This window comes from Cheilinus undulatus, linkage group 9 (assembly GCF_018320785.1).
Source record: "Cheilinus undulatus linkage group 9, ASM1832078v1, whole genome shotgun sequence".
NCBI classification, from domain to species: domain Eukaryota; kingdom Metazoa; phylum Chordata; class Actinopteri; order Labriformes; family Labridae; genus Cheilinus; species Cheilinus undulatus.
Genome location: NC_054873.1, coordinates 44,232,282 through 44,250,869, shown reverse-complemented (window position 1 = coordinate 44,250,869; position 18,588 = coordinate 44,232,282). Strand labels below are relative to the sequence as shown.

General features: G+C 39.9%; 2 protein-coding genes across 2 annotated transcripts; one reads left to right on the top strand and one right to left on the bottom strand.

Moving 5' to 3' along the window:
• Nucleotides 1-566: 566 nt before the first annotated feature.
• Nucleotides 567-1,163, bottom strand: LOC121514852 (histone H1-like). Its single transcript, XM_041795232.1, has one exon. The coding sequence runs from the start codon at nucleotides 1,161-1,163 to the stop codon at nucleotides 567-569; it is 597 nt and encodes a 198-aa protein (XP_041651166.1).
• Nucleotides 1,164-6,205: 5,042 nt separating this feature from the next.
• LOC121514832 (E3 ubiquitin/ISG15 ligase TRIM25-like) lies at nucleotides 6,206-8,150 on the top strand. Its single transcript, XM_041795203.1, has one exon. The coding sequence runs from the start codon at nucleotides 6,477-6,479 to the stop codon at nucleotides 8,148-8,150; it is 1,674 nt and encodes a 557-aa protein (XP_041651137.1). The 5' UTR covers nucleotides 6,206-6,476.
• The last annotated feature ends 10,438 nt before the right edge of the window (nucleotides 8,151-18,588 follow it).

Here is an 18,588-nt window from a genome sequence, read left to right as displayed (position 1 = left end):
TGATTTTGACCAAAATGACAGGCTTTATATAGAAAAAGGATAAAGCCAGGATAAACTAAACCTAAACACCATCTCTACTTTCACCAGACCCAGGCTCCTGTCAATGCTCTAAAATTGGCAGAGCTTATCCTGCCTATCGTAGCACAGCCACTGCAAAAATACAACTGATCATAACACCAGCATTACAGATAAAAACAGAACTACAAAGAATAAACAAGAGACTGAAGGAAAATGTGAAGAGAGAAAGGATGAAACTTTAACCCTTTATTGTCTTATGTCTCCATGTCTTCTATTTTTTAACTTCTATTCTCATGGAGCCCTTACAGGGGCAGGTGTTGCATTCACTGGCATTAGCATGCATGGCTGTTGTCAGCTTCTCTGTGTAATGATTGTATCGGTCTATAAACAAATGACAGATAGATTAGTAAATGGTAGAAGCAAAGACAGGGTAATGTTAGCTGGTTTGGACAAAGACTGAGCTGAACAAAACGATAAATAGGAAATGTGCTCTCTTGGTTTGGATGGGTGGCTCTTAAAAGAGCCTTTTTGTTGATGAGGCAAACAGCTCACTTCTTCCTGGGTGCTCCCCTCCTGGATTTTGGTTTAGCAATCCTCCTAAGGGGGGCTTTCTTGGCCGCGGGGCCCTTTTTAGCCGCCTTCTTGTTGTTCTTCTTTGAAGCCTTGTTTGCTTTCTTAGCCGCTGCTGGGCGTTTCCTCGCCTTCTCAGCAGCTGTTGACTTCCTGGCTGCTGCAGTCTTGGGCTTCTTAGGTGATGCGTCTCTCTTTGCTGCGGACTTCCTGGTTTTAGACGTGGCTTTCTTTTCCGCCTTCTTGTCCGCAGTCTTGCTTATTTTGAAGGAGCCAGAGGCTCCAGTCCCTTTGACATGAATCAGTGCCCCTTTAGTCACCAAATTCCTGATGGTTCTCTTGACTCGGGCATTGTTCTTGTCCACATCATAACCTTCCGCAGTCAGACCCTTCTTAAGGGCGGCCAGGGACATGCCACCCCGGTCTTTGGACGTGGCTACAATTTTCAGGATGCGTTCGCCAAGGCCAGGAAGGCTCTTACTATTGCTCTTTGGCTTGTTCCTCTTCTTCTTGGCCGCTTGAGCCGGAGCCAGAGCCGCAGCCGGAGCTGGAGCTGCTGGAGCTACTTCTGCCATTATTTCAGACCGGTTCAGGTGTTCGAGTATCAGAGGAGTGTTTGGTGAACAGGTAGCGGAAGCTGGATTTATCAGCCGTATGAGAACCGTAGAGATTCAGCCCCACCCTCGGCTCTGAAATCCTTCCGCCTGTGTTTTCTCCTCACTCATAAAGACGTCAAACTAAAGCACAGACACGCTCTGAAGGCTGCCAGTCAAGGAGCAGATCGCGGACTTCTTTCTCTCCACACTGAACTCATGTTTAGCTCTCAGCTGCTCTCTCTTTTCTTCACACACACTCTAAAAGTCACACACTCATTGGCATGGTAAACACTGCTCTCAGCTTCACCCCCTCATTTCTCTCCTAAAAGGATGAAAAGTGCATCAGAGCTCAGTCAAAGACATTTTCCTGCTGAACCACACGTTTATTGAGGGACTCCAAACTAAATCAGTCATCTGTTTGTTTTCGCTTTGGAATAAAATCAGGATTTTATAGAGAGCTGCAAACACACTGGTGATGGGCAGGGCAAGACTTCATAGCAGCGATTACTTCAGCTTTTACTGACGTCAGTCTGATCATGTACCAACTAGAACCACTGAGCAAATGACGATCAGAGTGTCTGAGATCAAATACACAGCAGCAGAATGTTTAGAGGTTAGTATAGAAAGCATGATGGTAGAAAAAATATATATATATATCAAGTAGGATTTACAACTACTTGTATCAGCTGTTCATCATCACACAATTACCTTCATAGCCGTAATATTTATGAAAAATAGACTGGCCTATATGTGCACGTTCTCCCTTTGCGCAAAATTGACAGTAAACAAATATATCCTGAAATATTGCTAATGTTCATATAAAGTGAAATTAAAGACATTAGTCATGTCTAACCCTTGTCTAGTATAGACGACATACAGTTAGTGGTGTTCAGCGTTAATATGTTAACATTTGCTCATCTGAATCATTTTTATGTGAACTGGGTAAAAAACTGAAAGGCTACACAGCACAAAAGACTTTTAAACACTCATGCAGGGCCGAACTGTCAACACTGAAAATACATGGTCTTGTAGAAATTATAGTTGATACATAAACATAATTATAATTTATCTAATTTATTAATTCAATTTATTATTTTTCAATTTACTTAATGAGGAAAACCCCATTTAGATCAAGAATCTCTCTAGTAATAATAATAATAATATCAAAAATAAATACAATAAAAATTCCTTTCTCATATTTGAAAGGATTTCCAATGTGGTATAAAGGCTAAGGCTAAAAACAAATTACCAAAAAAATAAAAATTTAATAAAAAATTAAAAAAAATCAAAAGAGAAAACCCACAAATTCATTAGCAGGCAAGCACAATGTACAAAATCAATCTATCTGGAGACAAGGAAAGACAGATTTCAAAAGGCAGTTGGAGCTAATAATGATTGATATATAATAAAATCAATAAAATCAGTTGGCACTATAAATTTATTTGACAACAGCAACTTAAAATGTACATCAAGCATGAATGGGAAATTATTCTTCTTTCAGGTTTTCAACAATTTCAGTTTTCAGTCCCTTGTTCAATATTTTCCTGTCCCATCTTTTTTGGAACGTGTTACAGGCACATATGCATGTGTGAATTTCCAAAGGCTTCAATAAAGTTTATTAGTTTGATCATCATATACCTCGTTGTTGTGCTGTTTTTAATTGAATATAGGTTGATAAGGATTTGAAAATCACTGCAGGCCTGTTTTTCACATTTTACACTGCATCCCAACATTTCTTTTCTTTTCTTTTTTTTTTTTTTTTTTTGAGTTTTTGAATGTACTTACAGCAATATTTGACATTTTTGTCATGTATTGCTTGTTCATGTTTTTGACTAATATTTGATAATAATTGTCTATTTGTTCTGAGTAAAAAGTACCAGTCTGACATGATTACTGTGTCACAGGTATGATATTTCTTGTTGGTGGTTAATGATTAATTCTTGACTCTAATTCTGTGCTAAAATGTAAAATACTTTCTATGATACCAAGTAAGTGTTTCAAGATACCAAAAATCATCACACTATGATGTAGTTTTGAGGTAAGTGTTAAAGTTTCACTCTGTTTTGACTGACAAACTTATGCTCACAGGTGAGTAAACAACACATCAAGTAGAAGTGCAGAAAATAAATCTACTTATTGTGAAAAATATGCCAGAATTCATTCAGATATCATAACTGATATCAGTGTAATAGTAAATTAATCACAGCTTACATTTTATTCTATGATCAACAATAAGAGTACTCAATATTAATGGAATACTGACACAGCTCTACCTGTATATAACTGGGATAATTCAGGACTTTTATCTATAACAGAGTAATTTCATGGTGTGGTGAGAGGATTTCACCATCCCTTCATTCTTCAGATCACAGGAGGACTACGGATTCAGTCTCAGACTGTTTTGGTTTTCTTTTAAGAGTGGTGACAGTCTAAATATGTTCATATCTTCTATTATGATACTTTACAGAGCTCACCCACTGCTTTGCTCTCCTCTTATTCATGATGTAGGCTACATGTCAAGCACTGCCGCTCCTGCACATGTAGCTGCTGCAGACCATCTGTCAAACTCAATCACAGCGGGGGCCGGATTCTGAGATCAGGTCTCACCTGAGAGCTAACAGAGACATAAACTGTCAACCTCATTTTCATCAGTAATGGTTTATGAGGGAAACACTTCACACTAATGATGAACGATTTTGAGATTCGAAATGTAAAAATGACCAGTTTAAAGGTTCAAATCCTGACCTAAAAGGTTAAACTTTTTAAAAACATGAATTAAAGGACAGCATAATGTCATAACAGGCAAATACATGTGATAGAAAGTCAAATTCAGGAATTTTTAAAGGTCAGAATATGAGAAAATTTAAAATCAGCAGTTTAAAAGTTCAAGATGAGATATATGATTTGAAAGGTCAATACATGAGATAAAAACAAAATTGTGATTTTAAAAGGTCAAAATATGAGGCAAAAATCACAACCATGAGTTTTACAAAATGAGAAGAAATTCAAAAGTTTAAAAACTCTTTCTGTTTTTAAAGTGTCTGTTAACATGTGATTAAAATGAGTTTTAATCACGCATTAACAGTTGAGATTAATCTTGAAACCTTAACGCAATTTAATCATATGACTAAGTTTGACCACAACTTGCTCCCGTAGTCCTCCAGTGCAGATGTTTATTTGCCTGGGGGTGAGGAGGTGACAGGCAGGTCAGACACAGCCAGCAGTGATGAGTGAGGAGACAGACCCAGGTCTGCTTCACGGCAAGTTTCTTTCTGAAAAGCTGGGGAATGTTAGTTGAAATAAAACCAAAATTGTGGGTACATGCTGCAGTGATGAACTGTCTTTGCACCAAAGCACAACGAGTCTTAAATTCTACCTTCAGACAAAGCCCCCCCCATCTAAATATCTAAATATCGATAGTAGGACTCATATCAGGACTTTAATGTGCAGTACACAGAATTAAAAGAATAAAAATAAATAGTTACAAATAACCTTTTAAAATCTAAAAACAAAAAAATATATTTAAACTATAAAAATGGGTGTGATTAATCATGATTAATCACAGCATAGTGATGGGATTTACTTCATTATCTCCTAATCAAGTAACAAGTCGAGCGTAAACATGTTCATCACACTATTTTTTGAGGTAAAAATATTATGTTAGTAATAAGCTAGCAACTTCCATGGAAAATCTGGCACCTAATTGTAGTGATGATTACATGACGACCCATTAGACCCTGGCAGTGACCCGGGCCATCATCATCAGTCCTGGCCCTCCATGTCCATCCACAATGAATAGGACCATGGGCAACCCACCCTATGGACTCTAATGGTCCAAGCTGTTGTCCACTCATGAGCTGAGAACAGGTCACACACTTACGTGAAACATCCCTATCAAGGTCAGCAAAGCAAATGTGCTAACAGTCCTTAGACACACAAATGAGAGGTGGAGGAGACTTTCTAACAGTTTTTATACAGATGTCAGATACTGAAACTCTATCAACAACCTGGTTTCTCCTCGACTCAGAGGCCTCCTCAAATTAAAGAACCAAGGTGACATACTTTTACCTCCCATGTTAATAAATATGCTGAAAATTTCTCACCAAGTCTCCATTATCAGTTGTCTTTACTGTCGCTTTTTGGCTGATAGAAAATAGAATAAAAACTGTTGTTGGACATGAATAACATACCAGCTGTTCATTCATTTAACAATTTGGGTCACCATTGATCAGTGGAGGTGGAGCTGGGTCCTAAATTTAGAGCAGGCATCAAACGTTCTGAAAACTTTGGCTATTAAAGAAATAAATCATCATTACTGTATAAAATTCTAGAAGCAAAGTGGGAATTGTTTGTCTTACTAAGGTATATATATATATATTGTTCATTTTGAGATGCTTTTTAATTATTTTAGACACATTTAAAACATGTAAAATTAAGTTAAACCACAATCCACTCTGGCAGTATTTAAAGTCTTAAAGCAACAAAATGATGGACTCACTTCAAGCTCGTTTGAGCCAAACATCTATGGGTAGTTTGGGTCTACATTTGTCTAAGAAATTTCCTCAAAGTGTGCCAGAGTCTGGGTAAGATGGAAGTCAGATTCTGCCTGCAATCCCAGTCTTTATTCTGTTGTTGTTACTCCCCACAGAGTTTTGAGTGTTTAAATGATTAAGGACTTTCAAAGAAAATATTGAATCTAGGGATGCACAGATGCGTCAGTTTAACATCTGTATGAGCTGAAATCAGCCTGTTTGAATGGAGGGATGGGCAGATATCAGTCACAGATGCTGGTCTCTTTTGTTGTATCAGTTTAAAGCAGGCATTTAACACACCTGAAGGCTAAACCAGAGAAAGGAATGACTATTGGTTAGAAGAAGTGACCTGTTTGAAAAACTCTGGTCTGTGTTGGTCAAACATGATAGTAAACGATGGCATTGTTGGGAGGGTAGCCAAAGAAGCCATGCAAAAAACACATACAACATACATTTTTATTTTAAACATTGGTATCAGCCCTGATTCTACAATCAGAGCATCTCTATAGTTCAAACAAAAGCCAAGCACATAGAAACATCATGGTTGATAAGAGCAGGTGAGAAAAGAACCTCCTACTAGAATGAATAACAATGATAACCCCTCCCAGATGATGTAACAACAATGTGATTGAGCCCTCCCCCGGATGATATAAGCAACAGAGTATGGTCCTATCTCCACTCAAGACCAGATACTCACCTGGACTGCCTTTTGATCTGCATCAGAGAGACAACAACAGACACCCCACCTTGGCAAGGAGAGATGGCTCAGACAGGAGTTCAGCTGGACCAGGAGAGAATGTCCTGTTCCATCTGTCTGGATCTCTTCAAGAATCCAGCCACTGTTCCCTGTGGACACAGCTACTGTCTGGGCTGTATCAAAACCCACTGGGACAAAGAGAACATGAGAGGAATCTACAGCTGTCCTCAGTGCAGGCAGACCTTCAAACCCAGACCCATCCTGGGGAAAAACACCCTGTTGGCAGACTTAGTGGATGATGTGAAGAAGAACCAACTCCAAGCTGCTGCTAGCCACTGCTATGCTGGACCTGAAGATGTGGCCTGTGACGTCTGCCCTGGGAGAAAACGCAAGGCCAGCAAGTCCTGTCTGCAATGTTTGGTCTCTTACTGCCAGGAAGACCTTCGGCTTCACCATGAAGCTCCAGCCTTCAAGAAACACGTGCTGATGGAGCCCTCCAAGAAGCTCCAGGAGAACATCTGCTCTCAACATGATGAGTTGATGAAGATATTCTGTCGCAGCGACCAAGAACTCATCTGTTATCTCTGCTTGTTGGAAGAGCATAAAGACCATGACACAGTATCAGCTGTGACAGAGAGTACTGAGAGGCTCAGGCAGATCGTCGCTCATCAACAAATCATCCAGCAGAGAATCCAGACAAGGGGCGACCACATCAAGATGCTCGATCAAGAACTGAGGAGCATCAATCTCTCTGCAGACAAAACACTCGAGCGGAGTGCCAAGACCCTCGCTGGGCTGATCCATCTCCTGGAGAGAAGATACTCAAATCTGAATGAGCAGATCAGATCTCGGCATGGAACTGAAGTCAGCCGAATGAAAGGGCTTAAGAAGAAGCTGGCAAAGGAGATCAAAGAGCTGAGGACAAGAGATGCTGAACTCCAGGATCTGATCCACACAGAAGATCACATCCAGTTTCTACAGGAGTGCCCCTCACTGTCACAACTCAGTGAAACTACAGACTCCAGCGCCCATATCCATCCTCAGAGCCACTTTGAAGACTTAACAGCAGATATGATGAAGCTCCAAAACAAACTGCAGGACGTTCTGACTCTGACTGAGACAAACATCCCACAGATAGTGACTCAAGTGGACCGTCCACTGTTACAACCAGAGCCCAAGACCAGAGACCAGTTCTTACAGTATGCCATTGACCTCACAATAGATCCAAACACAGCTAACTGGAATCTGGCCTTATCTCCTGGGGGGAAAGGAGTGTGCTATGAGAGGGATGCACTGCCTTTGACATGTCATCCTGAGAGATTCAATCTGTTGCCTCAGGCCCTGAGTAAAGAGAGTCTGACTGGACGCTGTTACTGGGAGATGACATGGAGAGGAAGAGGAGTCTGTGTGGCAGTCGCATACAAGCAGAACAAAAGAGTAGAAACCGCAGATGCACCTGGGTTTGGACTTGACGGCAGCTCTTGGGCATTGTCTTGTTGCAACCAGAAGTACGACTTCTGTTCCTCCAATAAGGTGACTCCACTCAGAGGTCCGTGGTCCACCAGAGTAGGAGTGTACCTGGATCGCAGTGCAGGTGTTCTGGCCTTTTACAGCATCTCTGGAACCCTGACTCTCCTCCACAGGATCCAGACCACGTTCACTCAGCCTCTCTATGCTGGACTTATGCTGCCGAAAGGCTTCTATGGAACCACGGCTGAGTTCTGTACACTGAAATAGACAGAGGAGCATATGTGGCACAGTGGGTCAAATTACAGGTTTCTATCTGAAATGTGGAAAGCTGTTTAGTGTTGCATCTTTTAGTAGCAAAGAAAGCAGTCAGATGTAGAGCTCTCATTTGTATTTGTGCTGTTTTTATATATTGTATTTTGTTTTTGTGTTATGCTAGCGTCCCTTGTTCCTCTGTCATGTAGGCCATCAAGGCAGCTATGACGCCATCTTTGACATCTGTCTCTGTTGTCTGTTACAGGATGGGTGGTTCAGTGACAAAAGCACATTTGTTACAAGGCATTATCAAGACTTTGCTCACGTGATGTAAAGACAACAAAAACTACATCCTTAATAAAGGCTGTCAAAATGATCACTGTTGTTCTGTCTTCATTTGTGCTTTAACTGTACATTATGAAAACACTAAACAACTCTGATTAAACACATAAGACATGTACCAGTTATATTGGATCTCTCCAATTAGTGTACCTTTATGTTTTTTAAATTTATTTTATTCCTTTCCAAAACCCTCACAGATTTCCTAAAAAAAAAGAAATTCCCTTAGATTAATGTAAAAATTCTTAAACATTTCTACAACATCCCACAAATTACCCATTAATTTCTAATATTTTCCCTAAATATTTCAGTGAAATTTTATCTTAAAACCTGTTTACTGCTATCAAAATTTACCCAAAATTTTATGTAAATCCCCCCAAGTTTTTTTTCCTCTTTAAATCCAGGGTGTATTGTCTCTCAGTTCAATGCTGAAGTAGGGCACTGGCAGCGTCAACATCTTCTTCACATTACAACTCTGAGGACGAGTGTTGTCCACGGGTTTAATCATGTTGGAAGATGTGAAACCACAAATACAACCTATGAAATTACAATCAATATATGTGTGCATAGTCATACAAAAAGCATAGTTATTAGTAGTACTAAATGAGGTAAAGCTAGCATAAATTGACATGAATGCGTAAATTCTTAAAATAGCAGAAACTTAATAAATGTCCTTGTATTACAAAAGAGTGAAACCATATAACCAATATACATACAGATGATGCCTCTAGAGACGAGTGCTGAAGGCCGATGCAGGTGGATTGTGGAGTGTCTCTTCCATGTGCTCTCAATGAAAATAAAACTACTTCCTGTCACATGTCGTAAGGAAACCTAACTCAAAATCAGCCACCTGGGGGCAGAAGAACACTAAGTTACAGCTGGAACAGGACACCAAGGTTTCAGAGAAAGTTCCCCCTGAAATCAAATTCCCCCAAATTAACAAATAGATCTTACCAAATTCCATGAAAATGATAGCCCCCCAAAATTAATCCCTCAAAAATACCTCAAAGCTACCCTTAAATTTCTATGAAATTCCTTGACAATTTCCAAGGATGAACACATAAAAAAAAAAACCAAAAACAAAACCAAAAACAAAACAAACAAACAAACAAACAACAACAAAAAAAAAACCCCAAAAAGAATAAGGTCCCCTAATTTCAATGAAAATATCTAAAAGAAAATCCCCACAAAATTAAAGTCAAATCCTAAAAAATTCACAAACATAATTCCACATTTATATGTGAAAATAAAAACAAATTCCCACAAAATACTGAAAACATTTTGATTGATAATGATCTAGTGTCAATTTATGATCCGTGTTTGTTAATGGTCAGATCTTACAGTTAAAATATTTGGAGAAAACTCCCCTCTCCCTGATTGAACCGTAACTCATTCACAGCAGTCTAAGATCGTACTTCTCACAGCTTTGACAGATGATCATGACAAAATAGATACGTTCCTCTGGCGCACGCGCACTTCCCCCCCCAGTGTACCGTGACGTCCGTTTCTGTACACATATCCAGGTGAACTCACCGGTCTCTTTTGGAAGAAAACCCGAAGAATAAAAATATCATGTCACCTGGAAAGTCTAGCATACTAGACGAGACGCAGCATGCGAGCAGCAGCGCCGCCATCGAGGAAAATGACACTCCACTAACCGTTTCTACTGGTACTTAGCCCGAACATTATTCAGTAACAAGAATGATACTCAGAGTGAATGACCAGACTGTTGGTCAAAGGATCATGACAGTGTTTTTACTCAGACTAAAAGCTGAGTGCACGTGTCAACTCGAACACAGCAGGGTGTCAGTGAGTGGAGGGGCTGTTTAATCTCTACATTTGGTGCTGACAAAACAAAACAGCCCAGGTCACTAAATATGATCATTATTATTATTATTATTATTATTATTATTATTATTATTATTATCATTATTATGCTCAGTAGCTAGGACGGCCCTCCAAAAGGTGATAAAGATGATAAGACATGACTTTTCTCTTACCTACAACCAAGGTTAGAATAGTTTGGGATTTTTCATTAGTTTTAATTTCTATTTAGTTTTTACCTTTTGTTTTAAATTTCAGTTTAGTTTGAATTAGTTCTTACTGCTGGTTTGTTAGTTTACTTTAGTTTTTATTTTGCCAAAACGCTTCGTTTTAGTTCAGTTTTTATTTTTTTTAGTGTTAGTTTTAGTTTTTTCAGCAATGTGGGATACCTGTCTAGGGCAAAACCTAAAAAGGCTTTTTACTTTTCATTGTAATTATTCAACTTCAATGTCTGTATACCTCTCAAGACCTAATATTACCATTGTGTGACATTATCTTCAACCAAATCAGGCGATTTTACTTTCTCCAGGCTTGGGTGTTAATGTCAGTCACTATGCTAGTGTCAAAGACTAAAACTAAGGAGACTTAGTCCCTAATTCTATTTCATTTTAGTTAGTTTTGTAAGCAGACAATACAGCTTCAGTTAGTTTTCGTTTGATTTGTAAAGCTTAGTTTTCATTTAGTTTCAGTTTAGTAAAAGGATTTTTACATTTTGGTTTTAGTTATTTATGTAGTTTTAGTTAACTATAATAACCTTGCCTACAACTACAGTCCAATATCCCATTTATTATTTATTGTTTTAAGCTGTTATTTGTTATTGTATGGAGCTGACAGTATGCTCTGTGCCTGTTTGTTTAGCAGCACTTTTTTTAATCAGATGTGGCATTTTAATTTTGTTGTACTGACCATACAGTGACAATAGAGGCATTCTATTATTATTATTATTATTATTATTATTATTATTAGTTTTAGTAGTAGTAGTAGTAGTAGTAGTAGTAGTAGTAGTAGTACAATATTTTTGGGAGCTTTTGCGTTGATCTGGAGTTTATTTTATTTAAGTAGCTTTATTGTTCAATATTATGTGCTCCATGATTGTGTGATACTCCAACAAGTGATTAAGGAGAGTACTGGCCCTGTTTTCCGCTTAAAGCACTGAGAATAACTGTAGTTTTTTTCTGCTTTAACCCCCCACAATATAATTACGGAAGCGGATTAGGGTCATTTTCGAAGGAGAAAATAATTTTGGACGAATCGAGATAAAGTTGAAATTATGAGAATGAAGTTGAAATTTCGAGAAAATAGTTGAAACTTGTTATTACTTACAGTGGATCTTAGACGCTGTGTGTTTATGTGGCAATGAGAGAATCTCTTTGTTGTTAAATCTGAGGTATAATTTCACATATTCATTGATATGAGGCATACGGCATTTTGTAGAGGCAGTCACTATTCTCTGTTATTGTCTTAAATATACACCAACAGGAGAGAACAGCTCTCATATTCTGTTACACAGTGTATTGTAATAGATTAGTCAACAGCTCCCTCTAGTGGACAAGACCTGTTATGTTATGCTATATACCCACCCATGTGTTGACATCCTGCAGGTCAATGCACACACAGCTGCCGGATACACAGGCTTTGAGTGACAAGCTGTCTCGTCTCATTTATTTACACACCTAGACATGTAACATTTTCCTCCCTGTCTGATCTCCTATCACCCATTTCATCAAAATAAATTGTGGGTTATTGAAAGGCAATAAAAAGACATGTCTCAGTGGGACCCTGCACTGATTTTGAGTCATTATTTCACATGACCTGGAAGCTATTGAGCTAAAATGCTAATATTTGCATTAAAAATTCATTTAAAAATAAGAGAAATATTTAAATGTAATAAAAAGAGGTGTAGCTCAACCAGGCAGTGTGGTACTATGGTTCTGCAGTGATTTTGAGTCATTATTTCACATGACCTGGAAGCTATTGAGCTAAGATGCTAATATTTGCATTAAAAATTCATTTAAAAAAAAAAAAAAAATCAGGAGTGTTAGAATGTAAAATAAGAGGTGTATCTCTACCAGCCAGTGTAGTCCTATGGTCCTGCACTGATTTTGAGTCATTAGGTCACATGACCTGGAAGCTATTGAGCTAAAACGCCAATACTTATATTAAAAAATCATTAAAAAAAAATATCAGGAGTGTTAGAATGTAATAAAAAGAGGTGTATCTCATCCAGCCCCTGTAGTACTATGGTCCTGCACTGATTTTGAGTCATTGGGTCACATGACCTGGAAGCTATTTCATTTTTAAAAATCAGTGTATGATCATAGTATCTTACTTATGATACTGCCAGCAACAGACTCCGGCTGCTAACTTTCCTCTGCTCTTCCTGAGGCATCCACCCCGCCCCCCTGGTGCTGTGGAGAGATCACACCCGCAGCGAATCACTCATCTGTCGTGCACAACTTAAGACCGGCTGCAGCTCTCTACAGCGCCTGAGTTTTGCCTACCTTACCTCATGGTAAACATCAGCTCCAGGCTCATTCTCTCTCACGAGAACTTCCAGAGAAGTTTCCAGAGTTCATTTGATGAATTATCTGAGTAATTACCAGTGCTTGTTTCTTTGTGAACTTACCTCTAACGTGCCCTCTCCTCTTCTTCCAGTGCCTCCTGCCCAGATCACCGCAGCCAGCTCCAGCACGCTCTCTCACTCCCTTGGACTCTTGGAATCCCCTTTCCCTTCCCCACTTACCTGCACAATAAAACTGTTTAAACTGCTTCTCAGCCTCTGCATTCTGGGTCCAACCACCCCATTCACACAGCAGTATGTTGTGAATGTCCATTCAGCATTCATACCAGTAAAAACACAAAAGGAGTTTTCAAGTATTATCAATAGCCTGTGTTATAAACCAGTAGATGGCGCTAATGAAGTTGAACATCCAGAACAATTCAAGTAGGCTAAAGCAAGGTAGACATCTTTTGGGGAAAGGCACATGGATTAAGCATCCATAAATTGACTTGATGGGTTGTTTTAAGAAAGGCCAAGGGCAGAAGAATCGTGACCGCTGGCAATTAGCTGGAGGTAGGGATGCTCTTGTTAAAACCATAATCAGACATAACTTATCTGACAATGTGACATCTGAGCAATGGTTGGCAGTCACACTGGATGTCTTCAAAACCAATAGCAAAAAATACAGCACTTGGTTGAAGGTCATCTGGACAGAGGACAGAAAAGGACTGCGGACAGAGGTGCTTAAAGGTAGGCTGCCGTTAAAAAGCAACGATGTAGAGTTGTAAGAAGTAGGCCCTTCTAGGCCATTCTTGGTGTGCTTCTGAGCACAAACAATGGAATTACATGAAACAGTCTGGCTGACCATTGCGGCGCTTGGAGGAGGTCCTAGGATGCTGGTGGTCCTAGTATTAACACAGGGTGATCTAATGTCCTGTTTTCCCCTGACATGTCCTGTTTTCAGGTCCTGTCCTGGCCATCTGGGCGTTTTTTATAAAGTGATGAAAATGTCTGGGTTTTCATTGTTTTCCAATGGGCCACTAAATTGACCGGCATAATGAAACATGTCAAGCAGAGACTAATATTTAATCTGTGTATTATGATCATCGGGTGCGCGCAATGGAGGAATGCGCGCAGGAGAGAGCAGAGGAAGTCCGCTGGTGCTGTCTCTCAGTAAGATCATTCATTGAGGTGTGCTGTCTGGTGTTCAAACTGAAGCTTCTTCTGCCCTCGTTTTAACAAGTTCAGTCTCTTCCTGTCCATATTCTCCCACACTCGTATTTTATGAATATCATTGTGATACGTGTCGTCGGTCATCAGCGACCCTCACACACACAGATCACATGTTGAGATAACATAATGTAGTGGGACTGTTTAAAGTCACTGCCTCACTGTGGACACTTGAGGGGGATAGAGGTACTGCATTTACCTGGAACTGATGAACTAATGAACTGATGACACTCAGCTGTGTGAGGATGTGGGAAACACGGAGTGGCTGTTAAGAGGGGGTTTGAATGGGCACGCGGGCGGGAGAGAGACACGACTGCTGTCATCTGTGGCCATGGTCGGGGGACAGAGACATGAACAATGACAGAGTGTGCTGTCCGTGACTTTTAGTGTTACCAACAGTGAAGATAGTTGGATAGGGGAGTGGTTCCTGCATTAGGAGGGGAGGCCTGTTGTCTGCTGTAGGTAGAGAGTGGGGGGTTAGTAAGTCCCTGAGCTGAATCCATGGAGCTGCTTGCCTCACTGCACCTGTGCTTCTTCTTCGCACCTATGCACTGTTCCTGCACACCGGCTGACACGCTGTTGGCCTCCCCTGCTGCTGCCGTGGGCGCTCACGGAGCTGTGGGAGTCCATGTTCAGACCCCACAGGGGGAGTCTCGGCGCCAGCCGGGCAAGATAAGTTATTCCAACAGATTATCCACTGTTACCGAGGTGAGCAGTGCCAATTCAAAACATGGCCCAGAGTGTGATGTGTAGATGGGGCTGAACCCAGAATGCAGAGTTGGATTACAGTTTTAACAATTTATTTCAATAGCGAAGGGGGGAAGGGGCAAATCCAAGGTCCAATGTAGTGAGAGTCTTCTTGGGAGAGAGTGCTTTAGCTGAGCGGCAGGTGAGTGATGAGGGAGGCACTGGAAAGCAAAAACACGAACGTTAGAAAATGGTTCACAAGAGGCACTGGAAATAGACAAATACTCATGTGTGAGCGAAGAGCCGAGCGCAGGAGTTTACCACTGGTGAGTAGTCTGCAAAACTCTGGCACTGTGGAGAAGGAGAAGCAGCCTCTTGAAGGATCTTCTAATTAGAAACTCGCTGCAGGTGTGACAGCTCTCCACAGTGCCGTGGGGGATGGTGCAACCTCGGGAGAAGACAGGGTAAGTTGCCAGCAAACACCAGTGACCAGCAGAAGCTAGAAACCGGAAGTTCATCAAAATAAACCCATTTTTTCAAAATAAACACCACACAGAGACTCGGCCAGCTCTGTGTCCCTGCTGGAAGTCAGTAAAGGCAATGACCCCCAATACTCCTCAACTGATGACAGCGAAGAGGTCAAATTTAAACAATTTGAAAAAATGTGTTGAGTAAAGAAGTAAATACTTGAAGTAACAGAAGGTACATTAACTTCATAGGTATTCCTTTCAAGATTTACATTATACATTAGCAGCTTTCAAATGTGGTGATTAGCTTTTTTAATTTAGAATACCAACTTACAAGTGATTATTGTGGATTCACACGTCACAAAATTATTATAGATTTTTTGAATTATTTGAAAATAATTGTCCGTTTATTATGTAGTTTGTAGTGTGCAGTTGAACCATGGATTAGACAATCACAAAAATTTACTTTATGTTATGTGTTTTTTTTTGTAAACAAGCTTTATTTTTTAAAACATTTTAAAGTGACAGCTTCAAATGCTTTTATTGTATTTAGAGTGCTTTATGAAACAATTTGTTCATTTTTTCTTACTTGTTTGCAGAATACCAGCAGTGCTTTCACTACATCGTCAGAAAAGAATGCTGAAAGACACTTCTTCACTTATAAGTTGCCTGATGAGCCTTTTTTTTTTTTTATTTCACGGACTAATTGGACTAAACTTGGACGAAAACAACAAAAAAGGCAATTCAAAACTTTACACTGGACTAATGTAATTGCAAAAGGCATAAGAAGCGTGCACCCATTCTGCTCGTTTGCATTCAAGCAGCACAGTGTCAAAACAATAGGATCTAAGAAAAACTGCCCTGTGTTTACCTGCTCTGGAACATGCCTTTTCAAGGAGTGTGGTATCCAGGTAGACGTCATGGGCATGGTGCGGCACAGATCGGACGTGCTCAAGAGAAGGCCAATTAGAGCAGATGACAGAGAGAAAATGGGAAAGAAACTAAGCTCAACGCTTCCAAGGCACCTTTATTTAGAGAGCTTAATGAAGTTGGAGGAGGATGTCATCAAATCTAGATGCAGGGATGAGGTGCCAATCCCAGGAGTTTTGAAAACCATCAGCTATTCAGAAAGGAAAAAAAAAGAGCAATGAGATGATCAGCATGCAACTGATGTCCCAACAAGAAAAAGACACAGACGACAGGTTGATACAAAAAATTATTCTTCAGCCAAAAGGAGTGATGCTCTGGTCCAAGAAGACGATCCATCTCTTCCATCAACAGTCAAAAAGCGACATCGTATATTTGGATGCAACAGGCAGTGTAGTAAAGAAGGCCAAAGGAGAGAGCTCACCATTTTACATTTATGAACTTGTAGTAAGACATCCCCTGAAAGGCTGTTCCCCAGTGCCTGTAGCTACATTTGTGACCACAGAACATACAGCAGCATCAGTATCAGACTTTTTAGGGTCCTTCATCACAGACTGTGTGAAACTTCATGGGACAAAAATTCAAAAAAAGACCTGTGATGTACATATGTGATGGCTCAGCAGTTTTAATGCGGTCCATTGCACAAAACTTGTGTGGCCTGAGTCTCACAGAGCTCCTTACACAGTACTATTACATCGAGACAGGACAAGGAAAGAATAATACAACCGATCTTCCACTCCTACATCGGTGCTTGAGTCACGTAATGAAAAATGCCAAGGACCTCTGCAAAAAATAGTTAGTGATGCCCTCTACTTAATATGATTTAGTTTTAATTATCATCATTATGGTGCAGTATTGGCAATATTGATATTTATTTATAAAAATCTTTCCCACAGTGCTGGAAAACACTATCTCCTCTGTATGCATGTGTTCAGGCTGATGACTCAGGCTACTACACTCAAACAACTTGATGAAGTTGTAGTGAGTGCTACAGTGGTGTTCTCCAGTCCAGCGAGTGATGAAAATGTTGAAAAACATTTTCAAAACCTTCAAGCACTTCTCGCTTCAACTGCGCCGCCAGTCATTAATGACACTGACATCACAGAAGAAGACTTTGTGGTAGTTTATCCTGCTGGGAATTTAAAATTTAACTGTTCAGTTTTTCTGTGTTGGGTTGTGGATCATTTTGGTCTTTGGCCACGTATGTTTGGAAGAAATTACTGGTGTTAATTTTTCTTTTATAGATGTTGAATGGACTATTTGTTGTTTGAGTTAGGGTGAAATATTGATGCACTGACATTGCAAGCCATGCAGTCAACATATACACAATTGCATGGAGCACACAAACATGATGGTGCTGTCTCCAGATACCACAGTACATGAACAAATGACACGTGTGACATGAATATAATTGTGTCTCTCACAGGTTGAATCGAGCACAACACCATTTGACCAGTATTTCAAGGAAGTCATCCAGCAGGCACCACTGGACACAGAGGGAGAGCCAAATGTGTACTACTGTTCCACCTTTATCCCCAAGCTTCTGAAGTACTTTCTGCCTCGGTCAGTTCTGTGGTCAGGACTTTTACTCGGTAAGTCAGGTGCCTCCCCTATATGCATGTATAAATTTTAAGATTGTTTTTCAAATTATTAAAGTCATGTCCTTATATTGCAGGAAACCTTGGACGGCATGGGACAGGTCCTGTTTATGAGATGCTCTCAAAAAAAAAATACAACAGAGCTGCCCACAACTTGACACAGGTAAATGCAAGGGTTAATGTGTGTTATTACATGGCTCTGTTAAATGTTGTATTCTGATCAATCACTGATCAATCACTGATCAATCACTGGTCAATCACTGCATTCTAAGGTCTGTTACTTCTGTATAACAGACCATTGCTATGTATAAAAGACCATTGCTAGGGATGTTGCTGCTCTGATTGGCCAGGCTACTGCTATTGGATAGATCCATGCTACTGCTTCAGAAAAAAAAAAAAAAAAAAAAAAAGAGGCAAGATTGAAATCTTTCATTCATAACTAACGGCTGAAAGAAGAACTTCCTGTCCTCCAATTCAGGCAACAGTAGCAGATCACTCTCGTAAAGCCATGTATGGTAATTACGACAACTTCTAATTATAAAATATGTGTTCATAGTTTTGTCACATGGGGCAACGACACAAGAAAAACAGACTTTACTTTCAACAACACCAAAGAAGTCCTAGAGTCAAAATGAATCCATCTCCAACCATGCTCTCCAAAGCCAAGGGGACTTTTAAAAAGACCATAGAGAGCATCCTGCATAGAGTAAGCCATCTTCACATTCAGTCCGTTGCTATTACGGTGATAAGCTCTGGCATATTCAATTTTCTTTTGGGACTGTGTGCAAACACACTAGTGTCCACTATAAAGGAGCTGCATGATCAGAAGAAGCTCAAAACTCCACATCTTATGGTTCACCTTGTGAACAATGATGAGCCAT

What these genes read in the sequence shown, in the direction of transcription:
- LOC121514852 (XM_041795232.1), bottom strand. Translation starts at nt 1,163, where the DNA reads ATGGCAGAAGTAGCTCCAGCAGCTCCAGCTCCGGCTGCGGCTCTGGCT.
- LOC121514832 (XM_041795203.1), top strand. Translation starts at nt 6,477, where the DNA reads ATGGCTCAGACAGGAGTTCAGCTGGACCAGGAGAGAATGTCCTGTTCC.